This window comes from Aquila chrysaetos, chromosome 5 (genome assembly GCF_900496995.4).
Source record: "Aquila chrysaetos chrysaetos chromosome 5, bAquChr1.4, whole genome shotgun sequence".
Lineage (NCBI taxonomy): Eukaryota > Metazoa > Chordata > Aves > Accipitriformes > Accipitridae > Aquila > Aquila chrysaetos.
This window is the reverse complement of record NC_044008.1, coordinates 46,342,162-46,365,815: the sequence shown is the minus strand read 5'-3', so window position 1 is coordinate 46,365,815 and position 23,654 is coordinate 46,342,162. Positions and strand designations below refer to the sequence as shown.

Below are 23,654 nucleotides of genomic sequence, written 5' to 3'. Positions count from 1 at the left end.
ATGAAAGATGGCAGAAGACATTAGAAATGGTAACCTAGAATAAAAGCATCAAATGAACTCTGGTAACAGTCAGATCAAATCAACAGAATGGGAACATGAAAGCCAAATTGTTTCAGGCCTCTATCGCATTGTCCCTCACCAACATCTCCCATTAATCTAGTGCTATGAATGCATGTATACAGTCCAATCAACTCCTAAATACAACAGAACAGTTCTTCTATTGGTTATGGCATTTTCTGGTTCCCCCAAGTGGGTAAAGTTTGTGGGAGAATGATCTCAAAATATTCTCAGAAAGCATGCTACAGTTCTACATACATCTCTGGTGCCCATCCAACCTGCAGATAAGTTACCAATGCTGTTTAACTTAACACCACCACCTACTTAGCAACCTAACAAAATAGTTGGTTAGTGTCAATTAGCAGCTTGTCATTTCCCTGCTTAGACCTCAGAAATAAATATTTATGCTATATTGAGCTAAAAAATGTCTTTAATGATCCACATACAGAAGTTAAATTGTCCTGCAGAGTATCACAGGCCAGTTCCCAAAAGGATTCTGCTTTTAAATACCATATTCCAGAATGTCTTGTGCCCACAGTGCTACACATGAATTAGAGTAAACATAGCACCAACATAGGCAAGTAGGCATCGGCAGATAGGAGCAACACGAACATAAGCTGTTATGTGACCTCACCATGCAAGCCAAACCACAAAATATGACGACACTTCCTTGTTATGAAGTGAAATGTATCTTAAATTTGCCTTCTGTATCATATTTGTGTTTCAACCCACAATTATAAACCTTTCCTTTCAATTTCTAAATCCTATTGCCACCTCACAGAAATATACCATACTTAGTCTATGTTTATTTAAGATGCTTTGAATTACAGTCCTTGATGCGTTTAAGTATTTCATTTTTGTCGATAAGAGACTAATACAAGTAATTTTTAAATGTGCAAGCAGGTCTCCTAAATCAAAAAAAACCAAAAACAAACCCCAAACTAAACCAAACCAAACCAACAAACAATTACACTTTAATACCGGTTCTTTGAAGAACAAGGGCTGGAATACTGAACCTTGCAAGAAATAAAACCTTTGCTTACTTTACAAAAAGTTATTTAACCCAGTAAGACAAGAATGGGATCACAGAATAGTTGGACACATGCAAGGAAATAAACTACCAAACCTTCATTGATAAGTATCCGGAGTGAATGCCTAAACTAGAGATGCAAAATCATCACATCAAGCAGAATAAACTAGCAATAACTCTGTTCTACATAACTTGTTAGTATGACCAGTCGGGCCATTCATTGACATAACCTGTTACTTCATAGAAGAATCAGAAGTGATTGTCATCTGTAACTTATAGACTGAATGACAGGATTCTGGTCAGTTATTACAGAAGTACAATCCTTCACAAAAGAAAAGGGAAGTCCCAAGTTATAGCCTGTTTAAGACTGAACACACTGCATGCTTCAGATCTACTTTATCTGCTGTGACACAAAAGAAGGTGCTTTCTGGTTTGTTTTTGAATAGGTTAAATAGTTTCTGCTGAAACACAATTTAGCTAGTTGAAAAAAAAAAATTGTAGTTGTCAAACTACGTACTCTTTCCCTTCCCCTCCTTTCCAGACAGGATCCTTTTGATCCCATCTACTCCAACTCCTATATATAGCAGTCAGGAAACCAAGATCATCATCACAGGGAACCCACTCAACAGACTCAAAAAGTTCTTCTGGTACTGTCCACAGCTCCCCTCTTGCTAAGTTATTCCTATTCATGCTAGTCAAAGAGTGCTGGATATACTGAAAAAGAGCCTTTAGCAGTCAAAAAAATTACAGTGGATCTGGCAATACTTTCTTCCATCTAAATGAGGATTATAAGAAGACATCAGTTGATATTACAGTCAGTCTAATGTGCTGAAAAGCAAAGTCTGACAACACAAGGCTCCAAAGTTTATTTCATTAAACATTATACAGTGTTATGTACAGGGGGAAGAAAAAAGTAGCTATACTATGTTCTAGAAATCCTATTTAATGTTATAAGCCAAAGATCTGCTCTACAGTTAAATTACATTAGGCTGTTTCTTTCTCTTATCAACTACTACAGTTATACCCACCTGTTACATTCACTGCTGGCCCAGTCTCGTACTGTGGAACTCCCGAGTTCTGTCTCACACCAAACAGTATACCAGATGTATTATCTGGTGCAGCTGGTGGAGAATCCATAATATAATCCTAATAAGATATTTTCAAGAGGGAAAAGAAATTTGAGGTTTAACATTTTTTTACTTGCAGGCTTCAAAGGGTTTATTTTAAAAACATATGATTGCTTAAAAGTACTCTTAAGTACTCAGCTGTAAATCAAGTTAATTACAAACTCCCCAGAATAGTTTCTTTTGACATTTTAATAAGTTTGCAACTCTCATCAGTGGTTGTTAATTTATTCATAGCTGTGTATCAGAATAGTAAAAACAACCATAAGACCTAGGAAATTCCATTTTATGAAATATTACTAAACCTGTTTGAATTGCTAATTGTAACTGCTTTTGTTCAAAAGTCTGATGATGATTCAAATTATACTTCAATTGTTTTTCAAAAAACTCTACTACTTTCTTCCTTCAGCCCAAACTCAGGCATTTGCCTGTTACTCTTGTGTAACAGCGAGCTGCATTGTAAAAGATCAGAAAACAGAACTCAAAAGTAGCACAAACTTGCAGCAAGCAGAAGCTTCTCAAAGCAAGATGATATTAAATCAATCAAATTCTGCTAAGTGGTCAAACTTTAATGAAAGTAAAACAACATCTATAGCATGTTGACTGGGAATGGCACTCATTTATGATATAACTAAGGGCTTTTTTTCTTTCATGTAGAGTAATTTCATAGGAACTTCTGGAAATAATACAATCAGACTCTCTTTTCAAAGCACAGCTAACCTAAAAGTTGGTTCATGTTTCTCAGTGCCTTGTTACATTAAGTTTTGAGCATCTCCAAGTACAGGTATTTTCTTACCCTTCAGTTTAAAAGGTTTGCCCTTTAGTACTACATATAACCTGAAAAATGAAATAGTCTACATTTCTTGGCTCCAACACTGGAAACTGTTAAAACTAAACACCTTCACTGATCACTCAATAGATAACATTTGGAGGGAAAATAAACATAAAATTTAGTTCTCTCTACGGATATTCAAGGTTGGGGGGCAAGGTAGGAGAAACACACTTTCCAAGATTCATCAATATTGCTCACATCTTAATATGCCATTCACCCCAACACAATCAATCTGAAACATGAAATATTTTCAGCAATAGCAATAAGGAGTTAAGAAAAACCTTACAATAGAGTTAGGTTTAATTTCAACATTAAGGAATGAATGGCAAAATACTGGCACTTGATCTTTCTACTCTGAAATAATTCAATTGGTTGCACTTCATCAAGCTGTACTGTGAAACAAAAAACTTGACAAAAGTAGCTCCATTTTCCTAGAAATTATAATAATAAAAAAATATCACCCAAAACATACACAGACTTTGTCATCAGTGTATCCATGAGACAGAGGCCAAAATACTTTTTGCTGTAAAGATCAATCTCATAAAATGCTTCCCATTCACAACTGTGCTACTTATTTGAAAACATCCCTGTGGAAGTTATCACATTTTTAACTACCATCATGATGACTCAACTTGATGGAAAGGCTAAAGAAGTGCACAAGTACACATACAGGTATGATAATCTATTTTAGGACTCCTAAGTACCAGAAAAGATTTGGAAGGAGAAAAAAAAAAAAAAAAAAAAAAAAAGAAGATGCTTCTCCCCCTCCCGCCTTTTTGTTGTACATCTCCTAAATGAAGACCCTGCAGGACCTTAATGATAATGAAGAGCCATTCTTTCCTCTGGTGAGTGACCTCATCCAATCTAACCAAATTAAACATAAATGTTCAGGAGTAGTTGTGGAAATAGTTACTAAATTTCTCTGCTCTATTTGTTACAAGTAGCAGCTACATGAGCTCCAGTCACAAGAGAGCAGGTGTTACTGTAGCCACAATGGTTTCAGGCTAGCCAGTGAAATTACAAGCAAAGCAGCTTAGCCTGCAAACCCCACTTCAATGCCTACGGTAGGCTCTTAAGTGTGGAGGTCTATGCACACCCGTACATTTGAAATACGACCAATAGCTACACACAAAATCTCCTTCTCTTACTACTCTGTGGTTTGTTCGTTTTTATGTGCTGCTAACATTTTAACTTTCTTCAAAATAATAGCCTGGGTATTTTGATGGCATGTGTTCATCTCTCTAGTACATACTAAACGTATTTGGTGAGCAAAAAAGTTAAAACAGACATCCTGCAAATTCAAAGTCTCATTATTTTTAAAATGTCCTTTTCTGTTTACAACTATTCTTTTCACACAATTTGGCTCTGTCATTTTACTTACAGAAAAAAACAGTATCTTCCCCCATGCTTTAAAAGGCAAAAATGTTTTAAAGAAAAAAACAGAACAGCTTTACCACATCGATATTAAAAAAAAAAAAAAAAAATCAACCTAACACGTACAGGTGCTCTCACATGCAGAAAGGCAAAACCCAACACCTTTATAAATTAAGTTCCTAGGGCTCAAGTGAAGAAAAATAATCCACCACCACTCTTAGCTTTCCAAGCGACTAGTGAAAATACTAGGTTCATACTGTGCATCCTAGATTTCCTGTGGAAACCAACATGATAATTGGTAACCAAATCCACACAGAGAAATTACAATGCATGGTATTGGACCTTCGCTCTCCCAAAATTAACTAGGAACAAGTGGAACCTGAATTACTTTCAGACTGAGGAAAGTGCCTATTCACTAGGGGAAGATATGGACAGAATTGGCTGGGGCTTACTGGAGAGCATTCTGAGCACTGAATTACAGAAAATCTTCACTGCTAAGAATAAATTTTTCTTGAAGAAGAGGATAGCCCTATGCTATCATATACAACAGCAGTAGCTCTGCCTGAATTGGAATTGCTGTAAACAGTACGACTGAAGCCAAATTCAACTCAGAATTTCTGGAACTGCGTTAACGTAGTGCAGTAACAAGAATACAAAAACTAGATTTTTACAGGAAGTCAGTGAATCAAGTCTGTGATTGGAAAGAGGCATTTCAGTAATAAAACTGGAATACCAAACATTGACAAAAGGTAAATTATAGACGTATATGTTATGAAATGGAGGAAATATGTTTCAAACCAGCTGGTGGTCAAAAGCAATCAGTTCGCACAGAAAAAACGTTGACATCCCGAGATTAAAAAATATTGCACCACATAAAGAATGCAAAGGCACTCTGAAGGATATTCAGCTAAAAAGGAGTCCTGCCACAGTGTCTAGTCATACCTCACAGTCATCTTCACATCACAATACTTTAATTTCAAAGGTAAGTTTCAACATCTGGAACCTGAAGATCCAAACATCAAATATTTCCCAGAAAAACTTATTTGAAGCCCTTGTCACTCAGGAAGAATCAGATTGGGAAGAAACAGAAGATGTGTGAACGAAAATGTCACAGAACAGCCAAGGCAGAAAAATCATCAATATAAAACAGTGGCCCCAAGTGAAATAAAGACTAGATAAAGGAGGAAAAAAAATAATCCAAAAAACCTAAGGAGCTCTTGAATGAAGACAATTCAAACCAAGGACATGAACCAAAATATAGTTAGTATACATATGACACTAAGAACAACAAATGACATAATGTGGCAGGAGTGATATTAAAAATCACAGAACTTTGCCCAAGACACTAAACTATAGCACCCCCCTAAAAAAATAAAGCACACCAAACAATCCCCTTTCCCCATAAAAAGTATAACATAATCAAGTGGCAGGAACAATACAAAAACAAGAAAACAAATTATTCTAGCTAAGGCTGAAATTGGAAATACAATTCTGAATCTAGAAAAGTTAAGTTGAACAGATGGAAGATTCACTTTCACCATGTCTTAAGCAAGGAAAAAAACCCAGGAAAATCTTCCTAAAGGTACTCAAGAATTTCTTAACATCCAAAGAATAGGATGTTACATTTTGGATAACTTAAAAAAGTTAAGAGCTCATGAAAGCCATGATCAAAATGTCAACACTGTAAAGAAACCATATAACATACGATAATTTCAATAGTAGAAGTTTTAAGAGACCATAGAATATGTATGCACTGGATATCACAGAAAAGGATGCATTGCTTTGTAGAGCATGTCAGTCTAACTTGGAATAGACAGAACTGATAAATACATGGTTAGAGATCCTTTTCCATGCTGTGTACCTTGAAAGTCCTATTTCAGGCTGCAACTTCTTCAAATAGGTGTTTCTCTACTCTGTCAGGGAAGAGCAACAACCTGCAGATTTTGGCAAAGTAAGACTGTAAAACTTAACTAAAGTCTCATCTGTGACACTCCTGTTGAAAGTAAACTCGATGAACGTGAAAGAACTCTCACAAAAAGAAGCGCTGTGTGCACAGTGTCTTTAAAGGAAATCACTGTCTCAATGAGTTATGTCCAGCTTGCTTACACCTTTTGGAGAAGTTCAGCTTTCCTAGGTCTGTTTACCCTAAGGTTTTCTAACAAAAACAACGTAGAGGCCACTAGCAGCTTTACCTATTAGAATAAAAACATGAGCATCTATGCGTGAGGGAAGTAAAGGAGGGGGCTTTCTTTTGCAGTAAAGATTCTGCAAGATATCCTAGCACTCCTTTGAAGGATTTAATAAAGCATACTAAGTCATAAATAAACATTTATAAAAATAAAATTCACAGACTTGAAACATGTGAAGTAGCAGACCTTTCTGTATTAACCTGTCCTGCTTTACAAAGATTTAAGAAGATTCCAGAGGCAACCTAGATATCCTACTGATATCTGGACTTTTGATTACATCATTTTTTAGGCCTTCTTAGAAACAGTGACAGACTGATTCAGCTAACCCGCTTCACTAGACATGTCCACAATTTCTCTCTGCAAACTATCAACTGCTGAAGACTCAAAATTGGAAAGTATGAGTTCTTCCCTAATGAATCTGCCAGAGATTCAGTTACCCAGTTGATAGGCAATGATTACATTGCATTATTTTTCCTAAAATACAGCCCCCCATTAGCAATGCTTTAGCCACAAGTCTTAAGAACACCACCTAGTTCTCATGTTTTAACGGCCTTATTAACTATGTTCATTCAGACTGATTGCCCTGTTCAGCAATTGCAGAATATATTAGGCTGCATGATTTTTATTTATACCAAAAGACTGACAGCTGGGACAACCGCAGGCGTATATATTTGCAGGGACAGTGGAGATGGTGGCTACTGTCAGGCTTCATTTTAACCTGACAGTAGTAGCTAATACTATAGGCACATTGTCTAAATAGTTTCAGCTTAAATTATTTTCAATAAAGGTATCACACCATAGTTTACCTCATAAAAATATGAAATTTTAATCTTCATTCTTTCTCTCTCACAAAAGTCCAACAGCTAAAGCAACAAAACCAGCATCTAACTTGACTCCGTAAAGTTATCATTCTGAGATTCTGTAGCAATCCAGGAAGATCTATGATACATGATGTATGTGCATAATTCCCTTGGGCTTTTAAAACAAAATAAGTATGTCATCAAACTGTTTCATCTACTGACCCTGCAACTTCTGGTTGCTTAAGTCCTCCTTACCATACTACTGTTTCATTACAACTGCCATATGAACCAAAAAGCTTAAGAAGTGAAAATCCCAAGAGAGGCACTATAAAAATCAGGTCAGAAAACCACAAAGTTACTTTAAACACCAAATGCAAGCTATTAAAAAATGAGATTAATTTATCAATACGGAGGATCCGTCTCTGAGCAAAGAAATCTGCAAAATTTAGAGAATGAGAATTTCCTTCATTTCTCCACATAACATAAACAACATAACCTAAATGGTACTGATTTCTCTGATGCCTAAGATTTTCATTCAACAATTGCAACAATTCCACTGTTACTAAAGCTATCATCTTTGAGTCTTACAAATCAGTATTTTCAAACATGTATTTTAATTCACCAGTGCAAGGTTATGGTCCTAGAATCTTTACAGTTTACATAATGCTAGTCTATAATCTAGTCCAGGTCTTCAAATTACTAGACTGAGTCAGTATGTTCCTCATTAATTTATTCACAAGTAATTGCACCTGAGTATTTTACAGTTTGAGGGAATAAAAATTTACCTGATTGAGTATTACAGGCTGTGCTGTTACAGTAGTCACTGGCCTGGATACAGGTTGAGCCACTACCGGAACTGTGATATTTCTTGATACTGGTTGTGTCGTCACTGGAATGGTTACAGGTCTGCTAACAGGCTGTGATATTCCAGAACTTGACCCAGGCATCTGTTGTGTTGATAAACATCCAGCAACTGGTCTCTGCAGTGTTTGTGAAGTTCCTGAAACATTCACTGGTATAGACAATGGCTGAACTGCTACAGAGCTAGTTGTAGGTCTGGATACAGACTGAAAGACTGATGAAACAGGCATGGCACTGGGGCTGGAGGCAGGTGTCGCATAATGGTGACTGTCAGGCTTGAATGTAGCAACTGTACCTGTTACAAAGGATTCCAAAGTTATCTTTATATAATTTTGCAGTCAGATGTTTCATAAGTGTTGTGGATTTTTTGTTTTTAATTACCATATTAGGACAATAAAGTACCTCTACTGGGTGCACCATTCTGTATCCCCCTTCGTGATGAGCTGAGGTTGACTCTGTTCAATATATCTGTCAAAAGTTACATTTATCTTAATTGCAGTTAAATTAATAGCTTAATTGCTTTTCAAATTAAAAGTAGCATTCCTATCCACTAATTAAGCCAATTAGGATTTCACTTATAAATTAGAATATTATTTCTAAAAAAAAGTACCTGGCAAAACAAAGTGTCATTTGTACAAATTAAGATACATTCTTCTACTCCCCTTCTCTTAGGTTAAGCTAGTTCACCTAAGAATCTCAGTTTTTTTCTTGCAGATAGATTAACACACAAGTAAGAGCGCAAACAAAAAAAAGAGAACACTTCATAAATATTTAGCTTTGCTGATTATAATGCATTTATTCACTTCTGTTTCTCATGTACATAATAAATTCCCCAAATACTAGAACTGCTCTAAACTAAAGGAAGCATTTTCTCTAAACCGGTAACTACACAATTTGCTTTTGTATTACAGGAAAATACAGCACTTACAAACTTGTTTTTAGACATCTCCTTTTTCCAATGTGAAAGAAAAATGAACAGACCAGCAATCAAAGGAGTTGTGCTGGAATTGCATTACAAGAGGACTGATTTTCTTACATATCCTACATGGCAGTCTATGACCAGAGTTCTAGCTCATCAGAAACACATGGAATTTCTTAGATTTGATATTTACTCCTTAACTAATGCCACCAATATTTCCCAGCTTTTTATGTCTTAGTCTGGGGCTTCACATGATTCCAGAATGTTATAAAAATATTCATCAAATCAAAATATTTTCCTACCACCAGATTCTCAATTCCATTGGTGTTGCTGTCAAGTTTCTTGCTCTGACATGTGAAAATATGCGTATGAAATTAGATTGATCCTCCAATATCTAACCAACAAGGTTTAAAGTACCTTCTCAAGCCTGGGTAAAATCACATCAGGATCTCAAACAATAGATCTTAGACTATCTACACATTGTGTTCTACAACCTTAAGGCTGTTTCCACCAGCAATGGCTCATCAGTATATACTACTCAGGCTGATAAATCTAATAGCAGTAGAGCTCAGAAGATCACAGCTTTCAGTCTGTCACCGGCATTTAGAACATACCAATAAAAAAGCAGCTGCAACAAACAGATCCAAACAGGTTTCAATTTTTTAAGATATGACAAAATTTTGTCCTGTAATAGTAATACTAGTTTTACTTCAACACAACAGTAACTATGAGCAAGCATTAACTTAATTCAGGATTTAGCTGAATACATACTTTTTTGTGTTTGTTAATAAATCTACACCTCACATTTGAATTCCAGAGTGAAATGAAACTAAAACCTTCATCTACCTACAAAAAAAAAAGCTATCCTAAAAGTTGTCTCACAAAGCATATTCAGCTTCAGACAGTCTGATATGCACACAATTCATATTCTAAAATACAAAGGTAGATTTTACTGTTTTTAAAAATAACATTTCAGGAAGTCAGTGAAATTATAAGCTAGATTTACATGACTCAACTAATTCATCATAGACTTGATATGCCCTTTCCCCTCCCCCATCAAAGTGTTATTTGTCCTGTTTAATAACACTGAAGTATAAGAAAGCTAACATGCAGAACAACATTTTAAAGTAGCAACAAATTTATCATTATGAAAAAGGAAACAAGAAAAATGAGCAGTAACTATAGGGAAAATGAGCAGTTGCAGGAAATGGTAAAGGGAACAAAGTGTCAATTACTTTTCATCCCAGTCAAACTAATCCTCCAGTACATGAGAAGAGACACTTTATCGTACATGACACTGTGCCAGCAGGTCAAAGTTGGGATTTTAACTATTTCCTTCAAGTTTTCCACACCAGTCTGTATAAAAACTGATAATTGCATTGTCAGGAAAAGGTTAAAAAAATTGCTATGTATTGCAGAAAATATACCTTTCAGAAAAATTAAGAACTACTAGTGAGTCTCCATTTGTCATCTAATTTGTCATCTGATCACTCAGGAATTCTCAGGTAAAAACTAAACAACAGTGATAAGCGAAGTTGAGTTCATTGTGTCTTGCCTATCACCAATAACAAACTGAAGCCTGACTAGTGCCAGGTAGTACTACTTACAAGCCAGAGAAGAACTGAGGTCATTCTTCCATAGCTGTTTTTGATAGTGAAGTAGAAGATTACAAAGAGAAAAGTTGAGGAAAGGGAAGGAAAAGAGATAAAGTAAAAAGTTATACCATAAGTGATTTTACTTGTGTCAGGACCGAGTATGGACAGCACTAGAATAAGATGCATACGTTTTAAGTCTCTATCTTTTACCAGAGTTCTTGAAGTGCTGAATCATATCACAACTATGGTTTTCACCTGAGCTATTTCTATCCTTTATGACTACAAAAAAGTCTTGAGATTACAATGACTGCAATGAAACGTGGCATATTTGTTGTTCCAACATATGCCTACTGCCTTAACAGTTGTTCTATGCAATAACCTACTGCCAATGACCAACAGCGAACCAGAGGTCTCTGGACCTTTCAGAAAACAGTAAGGGTATTTTTCAGTCCTTCTAGAAGTTTGTAACAGCAGAAAACTTCTTGGAGTAATTTTAAAATATTCTTCAAATTTTCAAGAGGATCTAGAATATTTCTAAAATATTCAAAAAGATTAAACCTTAAGAACTATCTTCGGGTGGGAGAACTTTAACGTCAGCTTCAGTATTTCTTTAATATGTAAAACAATTTTCCACTTTTTTAAGCTAGTGTAAGAAGCATTAGACTTACTATCCCAGTAAGTAACAAAGTAAAATAGAGTTCAGATGCAAGATGAAAGTATTGTGAACTAAAATGACTGAACAGCTAATAATAGCTCCAAAGTCCATGCAGCAGAGTGTGACAGAGAGCCTAGTTTAACATTTTGTCTTGAGATGCTTCACTGCAAACTATACACCTTCAGAAAATGACTACAGAAATCCTGGATACAAGCATAGCAGAGATGAGGCAGAAACTGAAAGCATTAAACCTCACCAGGCAGTCTTGTGTATTCGATAGCTAGAGAAACCTTAGGTCAAACCTCTGAACAATCGATTACAAGATGGCCACACACAGAAATCAAAGTTTCATTACTAAAATTAATTTAAATAACAAAAATAATATTCTCCTTTACTTACCTGCCAAAGCCCAAGCACAGGACAAACATGGAATCCTGACACATCTGCTGTCATCACAACCACCTAACCTCACTCCCTGCTCTAGGAGAAAACTACAGAACTCAATGAAAAAAACTCTTTATTTTACAGGGGATGAATGAATTTATTAATAAAAAAATCTCTTACTTAACAGACAGAGTTCTACTATTTTCACATTAACCGCTTTTCCTGATTGTGCTTTTATTATAGACACTTAAGACAGTTACCTTGGTTTTATTAGAATGATGTCCACCAACACACGAAATGTGGGGTGAAGAAAAAAGAGGGACCGTAACATGAAGACTTAAATTCATGCACATTCCTTTAGTAGGAGACACTTCCAAGTATCTAACTAAATATCAGCTATATTGAGAGCAATTGCATGCATGGTTTCAGCACTGTATATATTGGATTTTTAACCATATTGTTAATGCTAAAACCTTCAAACATCCCTTCTTTGACTTTAGAGATTTAAGATTAGACAGAGCTGTGCATAACCTGGGTTTTAGGACAGAATTTCTTAAGAATTCCAAGTTTAAGTATGACAGCGAGCTAAAAAACAGCTTTAAGATGTAGAATTTCTTAAGTATTACTGCTAAAAATTCTGTATTTTAAAAGTAAGTTTAAAGTCTTATACCTTGAAATACCTGTTTTAAATTATGGAAAATGTTATCTTACATGTACTAGCTGGCTTCGAGCTTGAGATTTCCCCAACAAAGATTGGCTCATCATCATCGTCATCATCCTCTTCCACTTCTTTCACTCTCTTTTGCCATGGTTCTAGCTCCTCTTCTTCACATTCCATAAATAATTCTGCCATCTTGAGACTAGACAGTAAAAAACAAAACACACATACCAAAAAATTCAGCACTTTCATGAAACAAATGTTTCACTGTTCAGTAAAGATTACTGCACTTGACAATAATTCCCATAGAATGGTCTTTCTCACCTGCTCCCCCACCATGTTCTATACAGGCTGAACCTGATCTGATATAGATGATCTTCAAAGATCAACACCACATCACCTTTCTGATAATTACTTGAATTCTCATCTTTAATGTTAAAGATAAGAAAAGAGCAAAGGTATCCTCCACATAATTTAAGCTATTTTTGTATAATTCATCAGTAACTATCAGAGGGACCCTCTGAAACCACAGTGAAAGGTATCATTTAAAAAATACCCCTATTCCAGGTAAGTGATTCACAAGAAATGTCAAGACCCTACTATGAAGCATGTAATATACCTGGCACAAGTGAGTTATTGAAACACTAGTTACAGCTTTATTTTCTTTACATCTAAAAAAACCCAATCCAACCCAAACCCCACCGAAACCCACAACCTACCACAGCCCCACAAGTTTTGTAAGGTTTTGCCAGCGCTTCCCATATAGTCACATTTTCTTTAAAACCCAACGAAAACAAAAGAAAACAAAATTTCCCAAAACCCACACATCAAAGAACAAACCACCCACTAAAAAACCCTCAAACAAAAAACCCCACAACAACAAAAACCCCAAACCATACCCACAATGTTTTAATTATCAATTAGGACTTAATAAAAATTTTGCATAGATCTCATTAGACTGAGTCCCTTGTGCTTGGAGACTTGCTCTTGCAGTAAGGAAAAAAAGTAATGTATGAAAATAGTAATGAAAATCTGTAGCTTTTGGAATTAACCACATTAACATCAGCACCTCTAATCACAACTGGGTTTATTTGCTTTTTTAAATAAATGGCGATGGCCAATTAAGTTTTCTTCTTTCTTTTCACATCCTTTAACATAATCTTGAAAGTATTTCTGAATAATACAGAAAATATGAAACTTTTAGTTTTCTTTACACACACTACCGATAATCTAATTTATAGTAAGAACCAGTAATTTCATAAAACCACACGGCTGTCTCAGCTATAACCAGGATCAGGATCGCAATACAACAGTGTTTGCTTTGCCTAAGACACAGAGCTTCATAAAATTCAGTGTCTGCATTTTTCGGTAGATCGGAGGCGAAACAATATAGTTTTGCATGAGGAACCCAACAGTAACTCCAGTCAATATAGGAATTCCTTGAAATTAACGAGCAGTTAAGCACATGAAATTCAATTCATCATTGGACTGTTTTGACAAAAAAGTGAAGAATATCCGAGCAACATTTCCTTTCATGAAAACCACAATCAATAAAAGAATATTTCTAGTCTTATTACCAGGCTATTGCCAACAAAAAACATTAGCAATACTTCTCTTGTTCTTGTGCTGATGCAACACTTACCTGACAAAGCAAACTAGTTAAGGAAGCCTGACTTCCCACTATTATGCAGTGATAGTTCTCTTACAGTTTAACTCCCTAAACCTTATAGCCAGGGCATCAGACCAGCACTAACGTTACGATTATGTCATTGAAGACTATCAAACCTTATACACAAGGCGACAAAATCAAGATTACATTCATAATCATAAACTGATATTTTAAACTAAATTATTCATCTTGTAAGATGACAAGGGTGTTTATTCAACACATTTTTCTGTACAATTTCTCATTATTTTCTCCTTTCCAAAAATATTTCAAGAGCAACATATATATTAAACATTGGGTCATTTCTTTTTTGAAAGTATAATTATGCAAAACTAAGAATACCCCTCATTATCTATCAACAGTGTTTGAAACGGAAGTCTTCAGCACAGACACAGTGAGAAACTGTCTAATATCTAATAAGAGAAGACAATTTCAGGATAGGAGTAATGAGCTGCTAGATTTGGTGATGGACTGTAGAAATAATTAGTGTGCAATAGCTTATCACAGGGGAGCAGACAGAATTGCACCCCTACTTGCATTAAATTGCATGAGAATGGGGCTGCTGGTGTTACATGCTAAGTCCTGGGGATAATAGCAAAGCTATACTCCTTCCTCCATCAGCTTAGGGTGCTGAAGTTAAACATGGTGCTAGGAAAGAAGAGAGTAAGACACTAAACCAGATTCTTGTCACAGGAAAAGAGGAAGAGTTTGAAGCCAGTTTCCACTTGAGAGAGACAACTGGGTCCATGTGCCAGGACTCAGAAAAAGAATCAAGCCTGACCCGCCTCTGTAGAAGGACATCCCTTAGAACGCCTCTTCTTTACTAACACAATAGCAAAGTTTATTAGACCTCAAGGCAAAATGAAAGATGATTTTCAGAGACTTTTTTCATGGAACTGACAACATAAGTATGAGTTGTGAGTTATTTAAAAAAAAATTAGTTTTATTTGACCTCAGGAAAAAAAATAATCAGTTATAAAATGTGCTCAGAGAACGCAAGTGAAAGCACATGTAATTTATATTTAAAAACACCAAATAGGCACTAGCAATCTATACATTAGCAGAATTCTAATAACATACATGTGATAACCTCAGCTATGCTATAATACAGCTGATTTTTATTTTTTTTTAACACAGTTAAAAGTAACTTCATAACATAGGCATGGACTTTTAGAAAGTTACACCAACTGGTGGCACCTCTTATGGACATTTCATTTTATGAATCAGGATGTACATATTTAGTTATTCTCAAAAGGTGACTCAAAATGTATGGCAGCTTTTAAAAGGCAAGTATAATTTCAGATCTTTTAATCCGATTTTTTTATTTCAATGCTATGATTTGAAGCCAAGCTTTCACAGACTTTTTTCCCTGGCAACAAAGCCAGCCTAATGAGTTCCCACTCTGCTCCCTCAGTTGTGCTAGTACAACTTTTCACAGGACTATATGACGTGAACCACTGCAGGTTAAAAATAACCTGGCCCACTAACAATTTTACTGGCACAACTGAGAGGTCAAAAAAAAAAAAAAAAAAAAATCTGTGGCCTGAGCAATCAAAGTTGCAGTAAGGGGGAATGGATTTGATTGCAGGAGGTGTGCAGGAACTGCTCAAATGGTCTCCATTGCCAAAGGAAACATCTACATCCATTTTTAGAGTACAACTAGCTTCCAAGTTTTTGGCTTCTTTAACTATGTTAACGTAGAAAATGTATTCCAGGAATCCTGCTAGTGGTTGCTCTCAAAGCCAAAACCAACAGTGAATCCTTCCCCCCCTCTCCCCAAATAATTCCCCATGGAGGTACAGATGCCAGGATAAGAAAGGTAAACCTATTGACCATAAACTTTATTTTCCTCATTTTTTAATATGTATAAACATATATACACATTTATACACACATTTCTTTAAAGGTAGTCCATGGACCCGAGAGATCCAAAACTCCAATGACATGCTATATGTATATAATCAAAGAAAGTGTTTAAACCATTGTTCTAGGCTAAAAAGTGTCAAAATTGTGAACAAGTTCTTTAAAACATGCAAAAAATATCATTAGATTATATGAAGGTATTGCTTTTAAAGGCAACTGCCCAACAAAAACTAAGGCTAGACATGAAAGTTCATTAGCCAGGTGCAGAGAATCAACAACCTGCAAAAACAAGTCCATGGAACACTATTACAGTTACTAGACAAGCAATGAACTAAAAACCTGATACAGGACAAAAAAAATTGAACTCATTGCACAAAAGAGCAATAAGCTTCTGATGAAATAAGTGTTTTAAAAGCACTAGTCTGGACATCTTTATTTATCATGGCGATTACATTTAAAGATACCCAACTTTATTAAAAGCCAGTTGTATTTATAACCCGTTTTTTTTTTTACTGTTAGGATTTAAAAGCAATCACACAGAAACAACAAAAATGATACAAATACTAGTATATGTAACAAGAGTGTAACAGCTGTAGTGAAAACAGCAGGAAGTGATCTGTAGAAGTGCACCTTAAAGATACACAGAAATCAATACTATAGAAAATAATGGCAAATGCAGCTGCAATAAGATTTAGTTACTGAAAACCCATTTATTACTTTAGATGCAATTCACCTGTTCCACTCTTAAGGCCAAGTGAGCTTTCCAATACTCAATACTTGTTTGGATTGGCTTAAAGTAACTGCAACCAAATCAGTAGTACGAAATTTGTAGTGAGCTTAAAGAGTGAGGACACCTACATTAACCAGAAAGTTCTCAGACTAGCCTTGTTTGTCGTCTTTCCGTAATAGTATTATCAGTGAACTATTCGAGCATTTTTTTTCTCCCGTTTAATAGCTACACTCCAAATGAACAGGGAAGTTACATTATTCGCGACACAGATCATACGGTAAGCACCCAGATTGTATTTTTCAGATGACCTCCCATACAAGCACATAACTTTGCACCATGTTATTTGTAGAAGAGCGTGCAATCCACAGCTTCATCGGGACTGCGAGCAACTGTATTTTTACTGAGTGCGGCATTTGTTTCAGCAGCGAAGAAACGATGACCGAGCTGAAACTGAACCTGAAAGTTTTAAAAAACCGAAGTATAAACCAACCTCCCTCAAAACCAAACCTAAACAGCCGACACTACTCTCTCTGCCACGAGACAGCATAAGCTCCGCCTAGGGAAGGGCAATATCGCCTTTGCAAACCGCTCAGAAGTTCACACCCCCGAGCTGCAATGGGTGCGAGGCCGCGGGAGGAAGCCAAGTCCCCGAGGGCAGCCGAGCAGCTGCCGCTCCGCCCGCAGCGCCCCTGGCGCCGCCGCCTCTGCCGCAGCCTGACCGCCCAGCGTCCCGCCTCCCCCGTGCCGGGTGACCGCAAGGACTCGACTGAGGCTGCAGGTTCGGGTTTGGACGAGGCCCGCATACCACAGCCGCGGCGGGAGGGGAGGAGGCCCGGCGGCAAGGCCGGCACCCGCTGCCAAAGGCCGGGGGCCCCAGCCGCGACCAGCCCCTGGACGGCGGAGGCTGGGCGAAGCGAGCCCTGCCTGGGACTCCCCTGCCGGGCGGAACCCCCCCCCCTCCGCCCCCCGTTTCCCGGCGGGGCCCCGCGGGCGGCTCAAGGAAGCCCTCACGGCCCGGGGTCCCCGCTCCACAGACGCGAGGGGGTGCAAGGCCGCGCTCCGACCTAAGATGGCGTCGGTCTCGCAGGCGACAATCCCCCCGCGGCCCGCTCGCCCTCCCGCCGAGCGGCGGCTCCCTCCGCCCGGGGAGGCAGCAGGCCGCCCCGGCCGGGAGAACCGAGGAGAAGGAAGGCGCTGCGCTTACCGTACTGCGCGTCCGGCGAGGCCTGCGGCAGGCCGCCCCGCTCCCTTACCTCCCGGGCTGGCGGGGGGATGGGAGGGCAGCCGCGCTGGCGGAGCCGCCTCACATCGCCGAAACGGGGCGCCCCACCTCAGCCGCCGCCAGGGGAGGGAGGGAGGGAGAGAGGGAGGTGGGGGCGGCCGCGCGGCGCCCGGCGCGCTGCCTGACGGGTAGAGCGCGGGTCAGCCCCACAGCGGCGCCTGCTTTCCGGCAGCCGCGGGGCGGGGCCGCGCCGGGGCCGCGCGGGGGCGGGGCCGCGCGCCATGTGCCCGGCCTCGCGCCCCTTCCGCCGGCCGCCCGGCCCGGCCCGGCCCCGCCTGCCCTCCGGTGCCTTGGCGGGGGCTGACAGGGCCGGCCGTGAGGCGGCCAGATCCACGGCGGCACCCGTGGGCGCGGAGGGGACCCGCCAGCAACGTTCGCCTCAGCGGTGCCCCGTAAGTAGGCCCCGCTTGCCGAGCGAGCGGCTGTCCCTTCTGCGTGCGGGGACGGCGGGCGCGGCCCTCGGTAGGCCACGAGGGGCGGTCAGGCCAGGCCTTTCCTTTGCGGTACAGTCGATCACAAGCACCCGTAACTGCGCACAGCCGTGGGGCCGAACAACAGCTAGGGAAAGCCCCGAGTTGACGTTAAATACGGACAACTGAGAGCATAACGCAGAGTGCGTTGCTGGAATCGGTGGAGCGTAAGATACTAGACTGAACGGTGTTCAGACTGGAGGTTCATTGTGTGTCTGTGTTTTCATTGTGGGTTTTCGTAGCCATTTACCCAGTGGGTTAAATAACATAATCAAATACGTAATCATCTGTTCCAAAACTTTACTGAATAAAACGTTCCTGTTACTTTCAGCGGAACGTTGCAAAACAGGTAGATGAGGCCTTAACTGGGCAGTGAAGCCGTGGTCGCTAGAGAAAACAGTCCTGGAGCACAGTACGGCAAAGAGCTGCGTTTTCACTCACCTCAGAATTTGCACATGAAAATCTCTGAATCAAAAGGTGACTAAGAAATTCAGTTTTTCTCCTGTCTGTAGTGCTCTCTCACCCAGGCCAACGTCTGTCTTAAGAATGCTCCCAATTTCAGATTTTCTTTTTTCCCTCAGTTTTGCTGTCCGTTCTACCCTAATTAAAAAAAAAAAAAGGAAGTGTGATAAGTATGATGCTTCCTTTAGTAAAATATGAAAATATTTCTGGTGAATTTTGAAGGTAAATAATGGGAAAGTACTTAACCATATGTCATCTGTATCTCTCAACTTTTTCAGCCCATGCTTCTCACAAGTTACTGTTGGTGATCTCTGCCATAGCTGCCTTCAGACATCTTCAATTTAATTACTGCAAATTCTTTCTCAAATATAGGTATTTTTCAGAAGAGTAAGTGAAGCATCCTTCTCCTTGTGAACTTAAGCTCTAAAGATTTGTGTACTGTGCTTAGCCTGGAAAATATTCTGTTCATTTTCACTATTACCTTTAGCCTTGAGATGCTTGCAAAGTACTTTGGAACCTCAGAGAAGTGAAGGAAAACATTAAACAACATTAGTAATTAAATAATTGCTGCATAGTGATTATGCCATTAAATCATTTGGTTATTACAGTTTAGTAATTAAACATTTATTAAACTATGCCATTCTGCCAAAGTAGGAGGAAAAAAGAGAGAGAAATATTCTTGATATTTGGCAGAAAACGGAGAAAAAAGAATGGGAACTAGAGAGGGGAACTTATTTTAGACAGAAGTGACTGAGAAGAGAGAGGTATACTCCAGTTATTTGAAACATGAATTTTCAACTACTCGTTTACCTACTGAGAAGTCATGGCAGGTGTTTATGTTGTTTTTAAAGCAAGATAAAGATAAGATAAGGATTACAAGGTAAAACATTGAAAAAGTGTGAAATAACATAATTAAGATCAACTCTGCACATTTAATTTATTAATTTTGTGCATTCTGAAGGTGCACAATTGCATACTGTCTGTTCTGCAAGACCCTGCCTAAGTCCTTGGATAAATTTGTTTGAATGTCATGTTTTTGCATCGTCCTACAAAGCCACATGAGCAAAGCAAGTTTACCAAGTGAGAATTAATAAGCATTCACAACTTTGAAACTCACAAATGAATGAAGGATAGCAAATAGCTCCCATAATTACAAAAAATAGTTATTTCCAAGGCTCCCTCAGTTTATAGATGAGCATCTTGGCTAAGCTTAGTAGATAGTTAATGAGAAAGCCCTAAAACTTTGTGTTGCAACAAATAATTGGTGACTAAATAAAGAAAAAAGTTGAATGACATCTGAAAAAGCTCTTTCTAAAGAAGAGACTGAAAACTCAGTATACTGTGATATAGGCGAGCTGTGTCTCCTTAGGATGTGAGACTTCATAGACTGCATCAACAATGAAGGTGCCTTTCTAATGTTCCTCATCAGCCATGGAAATGACATGGGAGGTGCTCTGGTGGGGGGAAATAAAAACAGGGATTCCTACCCTCCACATTTAGTACTAGTCCTTGGCAGTTATCATTACAGTGAGCCAGCAAATTGAGGCAGTTAAACAACATACTCCTCCGTGGTGTCTTTGCAGTAAGAAAGGCATAGGGAGATACACCACACAGGAAGATCTGTATCTCCTGTAGTAGAAGCCAGTATGATGGAAGACATGCAGTACTTTCAAATGTAGTCTAAAAAACTGCAAGTTCTGGAGATGCCAGCCAGAATTAAGTACCATGAAGGAAGGCTGCATTATATGTAAGAGGAGGTACTGATAAGGTAATGAGGTTTTAGCACGGCCATGCCTGAAAACTTACAGAGAAAACTGCAAACGCACGATATACTCTAAAAGAGAAACTTAGCAGAAGCTGATTACAGAGAACAATTTTAATTCATGCAATTGAGCGGCATGCATGCACTGTTGGCTATAGTATTAAAGCTGAGCTTGAAAGCTAACTATTCTGAATTACTTCATCTTAGACCTACTGGCTTGTGACTTAATTACTGAAGAGACATTCCTTTCTCTTCTGAGAGTTATTGACAGTAATCTCTCATCAGTTTCTGTTTTTTGTCTCAAAAGCATTGTCTGTGTGAGAGAAATCATTTGATTGCAATATCCCTCAATGGTCCAAAATGCTTCTATTGCTTGCTGCAGGTTAAAAAACCCCCACAAATAAAAGCAAGTTGCATTTGTAAACTAAAGACACTTGCTAACATGGGCTAACGTGGATGCATGGATGTAGGCAACTAGGCACATTGATACTGTCAGCTCTGGCAGCTGTTAGACCTGCCAGTCCAATCAAAAACCAAAGTCTGTTAGCTGTTTATATTTTGCTTCTCCACTGCCATTCTTCTTCTTTCTTCCCAGCAAAAAAAATTGCAATGATAGATTCAGAGATTCATTCTAAGTGTAGAGTCTCTGTGTTGTTACTGTGCTCTGCCCCTTCTGCTCTGCAGGTCTTTTACTTCTGTTTCTCAGTTTTTAATTGCCCACTAAACTATCATTTGTTCTATCCCAGGGGTCTGTTCCCCCACATCACCCTGTATCGACAACTGATGAATTAGCAGACAATAGTCTCATTTTGACAAGGCGTACAGAAGTTTGTTAAGAAATCGCAGAAGCTGGTAGCTGTACTGCTCACAACACCAGAGGGTATAACTTACTTCCTGTCTTGACTCCTCTGACTTTATGCTGGTAGAGGGATGAGTGCAATAAGTGAGAAATTATGAATACAACTATAAACTTTATTCTGCCTATCAACCAGCAGTTGTTCATATTGTTCTTATTTTGCTTATCATGTTCAGGCATTTTGAGGCAAGAGTCAGTCAGCTAAGCATTAGGATTTTGCACTTGAGATAGGCAAAGGGGGAGCAAATTGGAAACCAAAGGATGACTTCTCAAGTAGTAATTAATAACTAGCAACAAGCAACTTGCAAGACAGCAGTTGCTCTCGATTGCTTCAGCTCAACTGTTAACCAAAAAAAAAATCCTCATATTAATTCATAGAGACTAGAAAAGAATTAGGCAAGCAAATGTCTATCTGTCATTGATTTCTGTAAACAAAAGGCCCAGTATAATAATTCTCAAGATGGTCATCTGTTTTTCTCTTACAGAAAAAAAAGCTTGGGGCCGGGAAAAAAAAACAATCCTCATACTCTTTATGTCAGTTAGCAGGTCTTTAAACAATGCATTGGTGTCTGCAAAAGGTAGATGATTACTTTTCACACTGCTTTTTAACTTGATGATCCTTTTGATTTTTAACCACAGCCATCCCATCCATATGTAGCTAAAAGGCAAAATCCCATCAAGTTTTTTAGCAACACAAATAGTTTGGTTGAACTGCTTTATATTTTCAGATCAAGACCAAAGAGCTAGATAGTGGGAAACCAGGAATTGTAGTTGATACTTTAGAAACCTTGCTATGCAAGAACAGCAAAATATGTGCTTAAAGCATGTAAACCACCTTACTTCTTACCTAAGACAAGCTAGTGTTTTATTCATCTGTAGTTATAGGCTGATTCGGAAAACCTTTAACCACGCCATTAAAGATTCACAAAATGAGATACACGTTACAAATTATGTTATCTTTTGATTAAGAATTTATAAAGAAATTCTTAGAACTGTTGCTATTGACATTCATCTTAGGAAATGCATTTTGTTACTATGATGACCTAACCAATTTCACTAGATTGAAAGAGTCTTCACTTCCCCAACTCTCTCCACAAGAGAGGTGAATGTGAGATAGTATCCAAAAAAAGGGAATTCACATTTCTTAACTGAAGCAGTAACAGATGTCACCATAAAGTATTTGTGCAAGCCTCTTACAAGTTTATAGATTTATAGATTACATAAATATGGGGATCAATTAAGCTACCACCAGCATGCAGACACCTCTGTCATAGAACTTGGAGGTCAATGTAACAGTGCCAGCAGGATTCCAATTAAAGTGCCATATACAAAGAAAGTGACAGGGAATTTAAATAGGGATCATGAATGTACCTACACAGAAATACAAGCAGAGTACTAGGAGAACATAAAGTTATCAAACTTTTTATGAAAACAGAACTTTTACAGATTAAAACTTTACAGTACATTTGATCAGACATTCCCTTCTGCTCTGCTGATACTAAAATATCTTACTTGATTTTCAGTTTCAGGTTGATATTTAAAAATGAACTTTCAGTATTTTCTTCACTATTGATTTGGTAAACAAAATTAATATTTGGTGAGAGTGGTTGAAGAGTAAAGAAGTTTACAGTATGTTCTGAAAAGTCTTGAACGAAGTCCTGAAAAACAAATTTTAGATGTGGCTTGAGTTTAACATAATGCTGCCTTATTATTAACATCAAAGTTTACTTCATCAGAGTTACCTAGGGAGATTGTGAAGACCCCATCACTGAAGATTTTCTAGAGTAAGTTAAAACATGTAAGCAAACTCGGTACATTTGGTGCTACTAAGCTACTGGGGGAAGTGCTACTAAACTATTGTGACAAATATACCTAATGATGATTTTTTTTAAACCCCTACTGAATGAGGACTTCATGTTGTATCTGGTCACTATTTGAATGTAATCTGGGAATCAGAGTGCTATTGTCTAGTTTTGATTTTGTGTGTCAGTAAAAAATCTACAGGAGAGTGAGGAAGTCTTGCTCATTAGCATTGAAGTTACGGGTTTGTTTAATATTATTTGTTATTCTTAGAGGCACTACACA

At 38.2% G+C, this 23,654-nt stretch overlaps 1 protein-coding gene and 1 long non-coding RNA gene across 14 annotated transcripts in view; one reads left to right on the top strand and one right to left on the bottom strand.

Annotated features, from left to right (window-relative positions):
- The window catches only part of ZNF280D (zinc finger protein 280D), a 52,730-nt gene extending 34,582 nt beyond the window's left edge, over positions 1 to 18,148 (bottom strand). For 6 of the 12 annotated variants that reach the window (XR_003923654.2, XR_003923652.2, XR_003923653.2 and 3 more), the window contains exons 1-5: positions 17,942 to 18,052; positions 12,532 to 12,680; positions 8,670 to 8,735; positions 8,192 to 8,562; positions 2,116 to 2,233 (exon numbers count right to left, since the gene is read on the bottom strand). Coding sequence is in view for 8 of the 12 variants with exons in the window: in XM_030016090.2 (XP_029871950.1) it covers positions 2,116 to 2,233; positions 8,192 to 8,562; positions 8,670 to 8,735; positions 12,532 to 12,673 (697 nt within the window). In the remaining 4 variants the exon portion in view is untranslated. Of the gene's footprint in view, positions 1 to 2,115; positions 2,234 to 8,191; positions 8,563 to 8,648; positions 8,736 to 10,793; positions 10,828 to 12,531; positions 12,681 to 17,941 lie in introns of those variants that run through there. The other 6 variants (XM_030016085.2, XM_030016084.2, XM_030016088.2 and 3 more) reach the window with 6 other exon arrangements.
- Positions 18,078 to 23,654, top strand: part of LOC115342167 — a 32,281-nt gene continuing 26,704 nt past the window's right edge. For both annotated transcript variants that reach the window (XR_003923659.2, XR_003923658.2), the window contains exons 1-2: positions 18,078 to 18,411; positions 18,821 to 18,966. This is a non-coding gene — a long non-coding RNA (uncharacterized LOC115342167). The remainder of the gene's footprint in view (positions 18,412 to 18,820; positions 18,967 to 23,654) is intronic.